We start from the raw sequence: 12,553 nt of genomic DNA, 5'->3' as shown, positions 1-12,553 counted from the left end.
CTTAATAACTCCTGGTCTACAATCTCAAAACCTTTCAAGATGAACCTCCAGCCACCTTACAGTCCCATTCACTAAAGAAGTGCTCCTTGGGTCGAAAACAAGCATATCAAAACACTGTTCTAGGTTTACTTTTAGTTTTTGTATAAGTGTTTTGTGGCATGCACCATGTGTGCACCTAGTGCCCATGGAGGCCAGGAAAAGACACTGGATCCTCTGGAACTGGAGTTATGGGCAGTTACGAGATGCCATGGGAGTGCTAGGAACCAAATCCAGCCCTCTGCAAGGGCAGCCAGTGCTCTCAACTACTGAGCCATCTCTCCAGTTCCTATGAAATAATCTTTCAAATCTTTTGGATAGTGTAACTTCAAAAGCTGCCAACTTCATATATACACCTATGGCTAAAACATTTAAATGCGATTCTCTCTTCCCTTAACACGTGTTCCGTTTGTATTGAAACATTTTCTTAATAATTTCCAACTCTCTGTTCACACTGATTTGTCCTATAATTCTTTTATTCAGTGTAAATCAATAATCCCAGCTTCAGGGCTAGAAGACGGCTCAGTGGTTCATCACCCACAAAGGACACCTCCAATCCCAGGGAACATAACACCCTCTTTGGCTCTCTGTGGGTATGTGCACACATTCAAATACATACACACAAATAAAAATAAAATCTTTAATTAAAAAAAAATCCCAACTTCAGCTAGGCGGTGCTGACATACACCTTTAATTCCTGGACTCAGGAGGCAGAAATAGGTGATCTCTGAGTTCCAGGACAGTCAGGGCTGCATAGGGAAAACCCTGTTTCAAAGAAGAAGAAGAAAAAAAGAAAATCCGAGCTTCTGATTTCCTGACGGCTCCCCTCAGTAAAGACTGTTCTGCTGTGACTAAGTGTGCTACCAGGACTCAAGTAATCTCTGCTCTGCTTGTAAAGGAGAGCGGGCGCTAGGCCGTTCTACAGTCCTCAGTACACAGACTACGGTAGCAGAAAAGACTCCCCCACCCGTGTCCATGCTCTAATCCCCTCTAACATGCAAACAAGATACGTTACAGGGCAAGGGGAAATTAAGGTTACATAAGGGCTTAAGGTTGCTAAAATCAAATGGCCTTGGTTTGGAGATTATCCTGGATTGTCCAGATGAACACCATCCCCAGTGCCCACCCCAAAGTGTAGTACAGGGCCTCGTAAAGTCTAAGTGAGTAACAGGAAGTTGGTATCTGAGGGATGTAAAAGCGACCAAACACTGCTGACCTTAAGACACAGGGGAGGCTGAGGCCAAGGAACAAGGGCAGCCTATGAGAACAGAAGACAGAGAAAACATGCAACTCCCAAACCCTCACAAAGAACATGGGTACTGACCCACTTCAAACTTGTGGTCTCCACATCAGAGGCAGAAATGGGCTGCAGTGAGCACATGGGTGGACATACTGTTGTGAGCTACTACTGTGCTCTGTTACAGGAGCCAGTGGAAATTAATGCGCGCACAATGTTTCAGTTTACTGTAGACATTACATATACAAACAAATGCTCCCTAATAATCTTAAAAACTTAAAAGTATACAGTTAGCTCACCTTTCTGAATTACATATTTAAGAATTTGGTTGCTTTTTTAAACAAACAGGCTTAAGAAATATATGACCTCAAAATGTTTGTTTTAAAAAATAGAAATTGCTGGATGTGGTGGCACAATATCTTTAATTCCAGCACTCGGGAGGCAGAGGCAGGCGGATCACTGATGAGGCTAGTCTGGTCTACATAGTGAATGAGAGGAAGGACAGTGAGGACTATGTAGAGAGACCTTATCTAAAAAATAAAATTCAAGAAAGAAAGAAATGAAAAACTTTGCAAGTGCATAGTCTGATGGTGACTCTCATCTGTTTGGGGGCCTGCGTGTTCATCCACTAACATATCACATGCCATTCTAGCATGGAAAGTACTCAACTCTATTTCACATTACTTCATCTATAAAAATATGGAGCACATCACAAACTTGTGTAGTAGCTTTGCCCAGGGACCATGCTCATCTTCATAAAGCAAATAAAACAACAACAAATCCTTGCAATGTCAGCAAAGGAAAAAACAAAAGCAAAACATTGGGGCTGGAGAAACAGCTCAATGGCTATGATGAGCACTTGTTGCTCTTCTAAAGGACCTGTTCCATTCCTGGTGCCCATACAGACCACAGTCTTTTGTAACTCTAGTTCCAGGGGGATCTGATGCTTTCTTCTGGTCCCCATGGGTGCTATACACATGTGGTGCACAGACAAACAATGTGTGTGTTGTGTGTGTGTATGTGTAAAACATTTTAAAATTCTAGAAAAAAGAAATGTCTTCCAAGTCATAACAGAGATGATGGGCTAAGATCATCATCACCCACAAAGCACAAGGATGCCTATTCTAAAGTCTCCAGTTCTCAGCAGACTTTCTGCTCCACACATGACATCGCTCCATCCTCTCCTTGCCCCTGGACTCCTCACCGCTTTCCTGACACACAAAGGTACTTTCTAAGTTGGAGGAATTATTCAAGAATCATTCCGTGGAAGGCCCAGGTAGACCAATACTGTACATATTAGTAGTCTGGGTGAGTGGCACACTTCTTTAATCCCAGCACTCCAGAGGCAAAGACTGGCAGATCTCTGTGAGTTTCAGGCCAGCCTGGTCTACAGAGCAAGTTCCAGGACAGCCAGGGCTGTTATACAGAGAAACCCTGCCTCAAAAAATAAAATAAAAGTTACCACCGGTATAGGAAATTTGCTGACATCAGAGGCTAACTATTCCTGGGCTGGAGATGCAGTTCAATTAGTAAAACGCTTGCCTCACATTCACGAAGTCTTGGGTTCAATTCCTAGTACCACATAAAGCCAGCAAGCAAGGTGTCCGAGCCTATAGTTCTAGCACTCAAGATATACACATAAGAGGACCAGAAGTTCAGAAAAACACCAGCAACATGACTCAATGAGTTAAGACACTCGCCACCAAGTCTGACAACCTAACTTCAACCCCCAGACCCCATGAGAACCAAATTTGAAAGGCTGTCCTCGGACCTCCACTGTGTCACATATGTGCACTGTGACATGTGTGTGTCTATACACACAAAAGCACAAACTTTTTTACCAAAGAACATCCTCAGCTACCATACTAAATTCTAGGTCAGCCACGAACATTTGAGAACAAAAAAAAAAAAAAAAAAAAAAAAAAGGTTGCTAGGCAGTGATGGCACATGCCTTTAATTCCAGCATTTGGGAGGCAGGCAGAGGCTAGTGGATCTCTGTTGAGTTCAAGGCCAGCCTGGTATACAGAGTGAGTTCCAGGAAAGGCTCCAAAGGAGAGAGAGAGAGAGAGAGAGAGAGAGAGAGAGAGAGAGAGAGAGAGAGAGAGAGAGAGAGAGAGAGATTAACTGCTTGTTGTATCAGCCAAAGAACCAAGTCAAAGTACCAACTCCACATTTAAAATAAAAGTGTTTCGCACCTCCTCAGACACACGGCTCTCTCTGTCTCACACTGCACCATTGAGACCAGGTCTCAACACACGGCCCAAGTTGGCCTCCTGGTAAAGCTCATGATCCTCCTGCCTCAGTCTCAGGCCTAAGGCACCACATCCCATTTTATTCTTCTCAACAGGGTTCTATGGGAAGCCACGCCTTGATGATTTTCTTTCAAAACAAACACTTTACAGCACTCCTACCTCCATTTACACAAATCCTATATATGTTAAGGGCTGGAGAGATGGCTCAGCAGTTAAGAGCACTGCTTACTCTTTCAAAGATCCTGAGTTCAATTCCCAGCAACCATATGGTGACTCACAACCATCTGTAATGGGGTCTGGTGCCCTCTCGAGGTCAGTCATTCTCGTCAACTTAGACCATGAAACCCAACACAGACAAGTTCAACAGAACACACACACACACAGGCTGCCAATGCTTCAGCATGGCCAGGGCATAAATTTCATTTTCATTTCTATGCATATTAAACAATCAGATATTTCAAGGATTTCCCACAACACTGACTCTGAGTACTCAAATGAGTGGCCCATATTCACATCTAGTACTTAACTATGTTTCTCCCAATACCTCAAGGTAACATATAGGTATTTAAATACTCTTCAACCCAAGACGTGCCTAAGAACAGGTGCAACACAAACCAGCAGAACAGGGCTCGAGGAAGACAAGGATGGACAATGAGGCAGCTCAGTATAAGCCATGGCTTGCGTCTAGTAACAGAACATGCCGGAGGAAGTCCAAGGCTGACTGCAGCACTCAGGCCTCTTCTGATAATGACAAGAGCGGTGTTCAGTAAGTAGGGCTGGCTGTTGCTGGGAGGCAGAGCATATGCTTAGCATGAGCTTAGCATATACAAAACACTGGGTTCAACCCTCAACATGGTGAGAAGCAAGCATCGGCCTGTCTCCTCACAAACTGGATAGTCACCGCTGTGGCCAGATGAGACAGAGTAGTTGCTATAAACTATTCAAAGCAGAAGATGTTCGATTTCATTCTTAGCTTTAATGTTACGATTTAATTTAGATATAAGTAAGTGCTTCCTCAAAGGCACCTGCTGCTAATAAACAAATGATGGACTGATTAATTCCAACTCTGGCCGAGTGCTCGCTGGGCTACAGGGTTCACCAGGGCAATGGGAGGAAGTGGCAGGAACAGTATGAGCAGTGCACCAGGTACTGTGCAGAGCCCTCTCAGCGGCAGCTTGTCTTAGCTCAAGAAGTCATTGTCTAAAGACATGTTCACAATTAGGAAATAGATGCAGACCCTCAACTAAGGGAACCAATTCAAATGCAAGCTTTTCTTTCCAATAGTACAGGCAAAGGGTGTCCAAATTGAGTGAACCAAGTGTGAGGGTACACAACTGTGCACCCCTACTTCCAGCTCTCAGGAGCCGACGCAGTGATCACAAGCTAGAAGCCACCCTGGGCTATACACCAAGACCCTATCTCAAACCAAAACCAGAACAAAGCATCAAGGATGTAATTTAGTGGTAGAGTGCATTGCATGCCTATCACATACAAGGTCCTGAGTTCGAATCCCATGATGGGGGGGGCAGTAAGCAGCTATGTGGATTTGTCTGTGGGTGACTGAAGTACTGTGATCACCAAGCTACAGTGAAGACTTTGAAAGGAAGAAAAAACATGTTTACTTTGGACTGCGATTTTGCATAAATTTTGCAACACTAGGAAGTAAAAAAATAAATAAAAATGGTTATGAGCTCCTAAAGTGAGCATCACCAGCCTTTTACAAATTCCCAAGGGACCAGAGCCCTCAATTTCAGATCTAAAAGGAACAATGCAACGCTTACCAAAAATTGTCTAATCTGGGTAGCAAGATGGCCCCCTAAGTAAAGGTGCCGGTCACCGGGCCTGACAATCTTAACTTCAATCTCCAGAGTCCATCTATGTATGGGAGGGAGAATCAACTCCACAATGCTGTCCTTTGACACCCACGTGCTCACCAGGGCACACATGCTTACACACTCATCATGTACACACACTAACAGTCATCTGCTTTAATTAAAAGAAATGTCTGAGTTGGGTGGTGGTGGTGCATGCCTTTAATCCCAGCACTAAGAAGGCAGAGGCAGGTAGATCTCAGTGAGTTTGAGGCCAGCTTGGTCTACAGAGTGAGTTCCAGGACAGCCCAGACACAGAGAAACCCTGTCTCGAAAAACAAAACCTAAATAAACAAACAAACAAATAAATAAATGTCTGACACTCAATCCTTACATCCACAGATGACAAATACAAAATCAAACAACCAAAAAAAAAAAAAAGCAGCTCAGAGTTGTAAGAACACTCTCTCACAAACATCTAAATGTCAAAATCTAGAATTTACCTTCTGGCTCAACAGGTCTCTTTTACTAGAGCATGCTGCAGAATACATAATAAAACAGTCTATTAAGTTTCTGGAAGTGGCCTGGGTGGTGGCACACACCGTTAATCCCAGCCCTCCGGAGGCAGAGGCAGACAGATCTCTATGAGTCCGAGAACAGCCTGGTCTACAGGGTGAGTTTAGGACGGTCAGTGGTACACAGAGAAACCCTGCCTGGAAAAACAAAAAAGAAGTTTCTGAAGTGACTACTGAAAGACACCCCCCACCCTCAAAACAAGTGTTTAAATCTGGGGGGGGGAGGTGAAGGTTTCTGGAATTACATGACGTGCAGTCTTTCCTGAGGCGGTAAGGTGCAGAAGAGGGAGGTTAACATGACTTTACAGGAAGGGAAAAAGGAATATGGTCAGGGACCAGGATCTGCAGTAGCTTGGTTGAAAGCCTAGAAGAAAGGAAAGAAAGAAAGAAGAGAGAGAGAGAGAGAGAGAGAGAGAGAGAGAGAGAGAGAGAGAGAAAGGAAAGGAAGAAGGAAGGAAGGAAGGAAGGAAGGAAGGAAGGAAGGAAGGAAGGAAGGAAGGAAAGAAAGAAAGAAAGAAAGAAAGAAAGAAAGAAAGAAAGAAAGAAAGAAAGAAAGAAAGAAAGAAAGAAAAAGAAAGAAAAGGCCTAGAGTAAAAGTTGACATGCAGTGATTGAGAAGTTAGCCAGTGGATCAGGACAGGGCAGTGATCAACCAACTCAGAATCTCCTACAAAAGTGTTAGTGAGAGGTGGGTGAAAGGAGCCCACCAGAAGACCACAGGGTGTATGGCCGGGCCACCTTATGTACCCCCTTATGTATCCCACATTGCACTGTTGTACTGCAGGTTCACATGGAACCTCTATCTACGTAAGAGTGCAAGATTAACAAAAGCTGGTATCTTATACTCAACTTCATGTCTAGTAACTGTATCACTTTACCCTCTAATACAGCAGTTCTCAACCTGAGTGGCGACCACACAGGGCTGACTATCAGATATTTACATTAGGATTCATAACAGCAGCAAAATTACAGTTATGAAGTAGCAACGAGATAATTTTATGGTTGGGGTCACCACACGAGGAACTGTATTAAAGGGTCACAGCATTAGGAAGGCTGAGAACCACGGCTCTATCATAAACACACAGTTATCCGCCACCTAATTATCTGCCCCCATAGCTCAGTCGACCTCGCCGAATTATTATATTAGAGCATTTAACTCTCCATGCTTATTGAGCGAATTCTGAAACCAACATGATGGCCACTGATGGGACTACCTGAACTGCTACCTAGAGCCTGGCTTGGGGAAAAGGGCAGAAAACAGGTTTACTCAGACTACAGCAAGGGGCAGCAGGCTTCTTCACCTGGGTCTCCAGGCTACGGTCTTAGAACTGAATCTGGGACAGCTGTGACAAACTGGGCAAGAGTCAAGGGTTTATGAGTAAACAATCACCCAAAATTAATTCCAAAATCAAACACCCACTTCATCAGAAAGCTCCCGGCTAATGAAGACACACTCTCAAAGACAGGTAGATGTAGCACCCAAGTTCCATCCTCTGTTCCACACGCCAAGACACACACAGACACACCATTAAAGTGGATTTTGACTTGGGATCAGGGCAGAGCGTCTAAGAGTTTCTTACATGGCCCTAAACATATTTCTGCCATTTCACACTACATGTTTATGTGATTCACTTCTCACCATACTTATAAAATCAAAGCATCAATCCTGCCGATCTCAAGTAGGAATTAAAGCCGAGAATGGCAGTGCACCCCTATAATCTAAGCAATGGGGGTGGGGAGGCAGAAAAACAGAGTTCAAGATTACCCTCTGCTGTGTAGCAAACAAGAGGTTAGTCTGAGCCATATGAAAATCTGTCTCCAAACACAAAAGGCAGGGGAGACTGAGAGGGAGAGGGAAAGCAGAGGATGGGAAGGCAAAGCAAGGATCCCTTTCTCTCTCCACATTCCTTTAAAAAAAAAAAAAAAGCATAGGCTTTGAGCTCCACGTCTCCTCCTTTTCTGAAAGGGTGGTAAGATGCAGGCCCACATACTCACACATTTACCTGGCAGTCCAAAGGCAGCAAATTAGTCAGCTTTACCTGAGACTGCGTCAGGAAAGAGCTTAAAGTTTTCACTTCAGAATTCAGTTCTAGGCACGGGTATTTTCAGAAGCACAACTTAACAGACTGACCTAGCACCTACCTTGTGGCTTTGACTTCCTTCACACCATGTTCTAATGGTCTAACATACAGACACACACAGAGACACACACACACACAGACACAGACACACACACCTCCCTGGTGACTGAGCTAGGCAAGCAGCCAAACCAGTGCCATCTCATGAGAAACCATTCACCTCCTCACTTCTGCTATAACCAATTCCCCTCCCCAGTCTTTCCCAACTGGGACTCACAACCAGACTGTGGCCAGCGGCAGCACACTCTCTATGAACTCCCAGTGGACAGCACGAGTCTCCAGCAGACATGCCCAAACACCAGGATTAGCCACAAGATGCTGCTGACTTCCACCCAGAGCCCCTCTGCATATGTCCAGCCACTTTCCCTATTGTTTGCCAATTAGTAAGTATAGAACTAAAGCCATCTCATGAGCTGCACCAGGCAGTGAAAACAGAAATTGCATTAAGAGCACCACATGAACCTGCAGGAGCACTAACAGTGGACAGATAAGCGGGTCTCTCCAGAGCACCTTCAGTGTGTCTAAAGACACTCTCTGAGCCAGGCTACAGTACCAAGAGAAACCCATTTTCACACGAAGGCAGAAATGCAGGGATCTAAACTGTGACATAACTGAAGAGACTTATTTTTAATTTACTTCACCCAATTAAGCTACTGCAGTTTTATTCTGCACCTTATTTTGACAAGTGAATAAATTATGTAAACTTCCATATTTACAGAATAAAATTTCAATTCACCCTAAGTGTTTCTCTAAATGTTTTCGCAGCTGCTGACTCTCTGCAGCATCCAATCCTAAATCCAGGCCCCTTCTCTCCGCTGTTCCACACCCAGCCTTACCTCTACTTCAAACTCTTCCTGTGACTAAATGAAGGACGCTTCCCATTATACGCAGAAGCTAATGCTCCTGATCAAAATGGCAGGTAAGGTCTTAACTTTCAAGCCCTCACAGTCTAAACCTGGTGTGGTGGTGTACACCTGAAATCCCAGGGGCTGGGAGGTAGAGGAAGGAGAATTGGGAGTTCAAGGCCAGATATCACTAAGCACCAAATTCAAACACAGTATGACCTATGGAAGACCCTGTTTCAAAACAAAGCAAAGGAAGGAAAAAAAATAAATAAACAAACAAATTCATAATCTAATAAAAGATTGGGGGGCGGGGGACATATACAGCACAGTACTTCCGAGATCACAAAAACGCTGTGCAACTGTATGAAGCTATTGGACAGAGTGGTGCTCAGGTCAGACAAACTCCGTAAGAGACAGTTAACATACTCGATGGATTGACAGACAGTTCTCATTCCAAGCAAAACAGAACCTACAGGGCCTTTGCATTCCTGATTTTCACTTTGATAATTGTCAGAAGATGGACAGCAACCCCCCACACACACACTCAAGAGTGCAAATCACTCTGACACACCCAGGGCCTACTCTCAGGGAGAGAAGTAGAATTGGTTCAAGTACGAACAAGACACGCCCTATCTTAATAGCACCTTTGGAACAATCTCACTCAGGCTAGAAATGGATGTCTATATATTTGCCGAAACACATACACACACCACGTGCAATTAGTGCCCCTGGGCAGCAGCCCTAAGTGAGCTTGGAGTGGACATCCTTGACATCAATGTCTCACTCGCTACAGAACCTTGGCAGGTCTGTCCTGTGTTGCTCTTATTTGATTACACTATTTTTATTTATTTACTGTTTATTTATTTACTTATTTATTGGGTTTTTTTCAAGACAGGGTTTCTTTGGCTGTCCTGGAACTTCCTCTATAGACCAGGCTGGCCTTGAACTCATCACCTGCCTCTGCCTCCCCAGTGCTGAGATTAAAGGTGTGCGCCACCACTGCCCAGCTACACTATATTATTATATAAACGAGAATTGTCTCCCTCAAATAGAATGTAAACACCATGAAACTAGGGGCTGTCTTGTGTTTTCTTTTGAGACAGGGTCTCACTGTGTATAACTCCACCTGCCTGGAACCTGTGATCTTTCTGCATCCAGAGTCCTGGACGTTGAAGCATGTCTATGAAGTCCTGCCAGGGACTGTCAGGATCATATCTGTACCGCAGTGCTGGTCAGCAGGGGCTAGATGTATACCTGACACAACTAAGTGAATGAGCAGTCTACCGGAATCACACCACTCCTGAAGCCCTAGACTTTGACAATGAACTATGACCCCAAAAGGTGTGTTGTAGTTCAGCAATCTGGTAAAAATTATCACTGTAAAGATTCGATCATCCCATGTGGCAGGTCGAAAAGTAATTAGTACAACCAATCCCAGAAACTGTTGATATAGTCCCCTTTTGAAGACCAGGAAAGAACAATTACCCATGTGGGAAAATGGATTCTTCAATGAGTCCATCTTGCTATGACTTTTTTGATGCTGTGGATTTTTAAGCCCACGGATTCCATCCATTTTTTAATACTTTTCCACAAAATACAGTAGAGAATCCACTTTTCCTATCTGATTCTCCACTCCTTAAAGAAAAACACAGATCACTTTCAAGTGGAAAGTCTGGGGATCTCCTAGATGAAATCCAGGACATAAAAACGGAACTGAATGGTTCAAATCTTTGGTAATGTAACTCGAGGTCCACATTGCAAATAACTTCTTCGGTGATTAATATATAAATCGCAACTTCTACGTAGAAGTTCAGAAAGAAGCTAATGAATTTGTCACATCATGTGGGGAACCGTGGTGCTTTTGACAATGCACAAAAACGTTTGAACCCCACCCACGTTTCGCTTTATTCGGGGGTCTGTGTACTTCAACCCCACACAGCCGCGTCTGCAATATTAAAGTAAACAAATGACAGGAAAGTTAATGCAGCTTTTCAAGATGAACGCGAAATCTCAGCGACAAGGCTGCCATCTGGACGGACACAGGTTGGAAACCGCAAGAGTTCGTTTTTCCCCGGCGAGTAAAAAATAGAGAACATTTCAACAGCACTCTTAAAAGTTTCCACCGTCACACGCCCCCTTCCCGAGCCGGGGCCCCGGGGCTCCACCTAGCCGGAGGAGTAACTCTGCCAGGACTTCCGTCCTCCCGCAGGACCGAGACCCTTCCTTCCTGCCGCAGACCCCCGCCCTACCCCGCGCTCGGCCCCACGGAAACGCAGCGGCTGCAGCGTCCCGTCTCCTGGCCAAGTCCCCTGGCTTCCCGGTACCAGATCCCAGTACTCAGTTCCCGACCCTATCCACAGTCAGCAGTCCTCCGACCCAGTCCCCAGCCCTTGGTCCCCATCTCCAGTCCTCAGTTTAAAGTCCCCGGTTTCAGTCCCCATCCCCAGTCCCCACCCCTAATCCCTAGAGCCAGTCCGCAGCCCTTATCCCAACCCCCGTCCCTAAGTCCCCAGGCCCTAGCACCCAGCCACAGTTCCCAAATCCCCGGTCCCCAGATCCCGAGTTCCCCGTCCCCAGCTCCGAGTCCCGGTAGGTCCCGGCCCCGCCTGCTGCGTCCTGCTCGCCTTTCCCGCGGCCGCTCGGCCCCGCGGCCCTCCGCTCGCTCAGGAGCAGGCCGGCGGGCGGCGCCTCGAAGGCGGGGACCCGCCGCCCGGGCCGCGCTGCCGCCGCACCTACCATGGTACAGATGGAGGCGAATTTGGAGACTGTCATTAGGATTTCCATCCGCCCGGCGCCATCTTCCAGACAGTAGCGGCGGGCGGGGGACGCGGGGAGCCGGGCCACCCGCTCGCTCCGCAGCCCGCGGCCGCACCCGGAGCCGCCGTGGACCCACGCTTCTAGCCTGCTGGGCCGCCGCTGCCGTCGTCGCCGCGGGCGCTCAGGCTTCCTCCGGCCCAGCCCCCGCCCGCCGGCCCGCCCGCCCCCGGCTCCGCCCCGGCGCACGGCGCAGCCGCCGCCTCGGGGCCCGCGTCTGCCCGGGAAGCCGCTCGCCGCACACCCCGCCCAGCGCGCTAGGGAGCTAGTACCGCGCAAGGCCCTTCCGCCCGGCCGACCTGCCGGCGTCGTGCAGCCCCGCCCACTCCGGCGCCGTCACGCCCACCGCCGCTGTGCCACGCCCATGCTGCCCCGCCCTCCCTCGAGGGAGCGGGCTTCGAAGCCGACGGCTCCACCCAGTGCGCGTCGGGGGCGGAGCGAGACGGGCGCCGCGTCCCGCCTGCTGCTGGGTCCTAGCGCGGGCACGCAGCCATTGCCTTAGCTGAGTGAGCGTGTCTTGAGGGAAAAGCGCGATGCTTTTGCCCTGCGGCGTCAGTGACCTCAAGCATCCTTCCGAACGACTGACCCACAGCTCTAAAGTACAACCAGCCCCACTGCTGAAACAGAAAACGAAGGCTACGTCTGGGAAACTGTGTATGGATGGGTTGGAAGGCAACCCCGCCAAAGCGTCCCAAACAACTTGATGTTTTTCTGGGGTGAAATCATCTGGGCCAAACTTCTTAAGAAAAGACTAGATAAAAAAATACAAATTTCTTAACTCTTTGAATTAATAGTAGTGGGGGGGGGGAGGATGAGAGGAAGGGGAGTCAATCCTGCTTGACAGT

The 12,553-nt window shown here is 46.9% G+C and overlaps 1 protein-coding gene across 1 annotated transcript in view; it reads right to left on the bottom strand.

Annotated features, from left to right (window-relative positions):
* Positions 1-11,986, bottom strand: part of Usp12 (ubiquitin specific peptidase 12) — a 55,442-nt gene extending 43,456 nt beyond the window's left edge. The window contains exon 1 of the mRNA XM_057765049.1: positions 11,631-11,986. Within this exon, the coding sequence (XP_057621032.1) occupies positions 11,631-11,678 (48 nt within the window). The 5' untranslated portion in view covers positions 11,679-11,986. The remainder of the gene's footprint in view (positions 1-11,630) is intronic.
* Between the last annotated feature and the right edge of the window lie 567 nt (positions 11,987-12,553).

This window comes from Chionomys nivalis, chromosome 3 (assembly GCF_950005125.1).
Source record: "Chionomys nivalis chromosome 3, mChiNiv1.1, whole genome shotgun sequence".
Classification (NCBI taxonomy): Eukaryota; Metazoa; Chordata; class Mammalia; order Rodentia; family Cricetidae; genus Chionomys; species Chionomys nivalis.
This window is presented reverse-complemented; position numbering and strand designations above follow the sequence as displayed.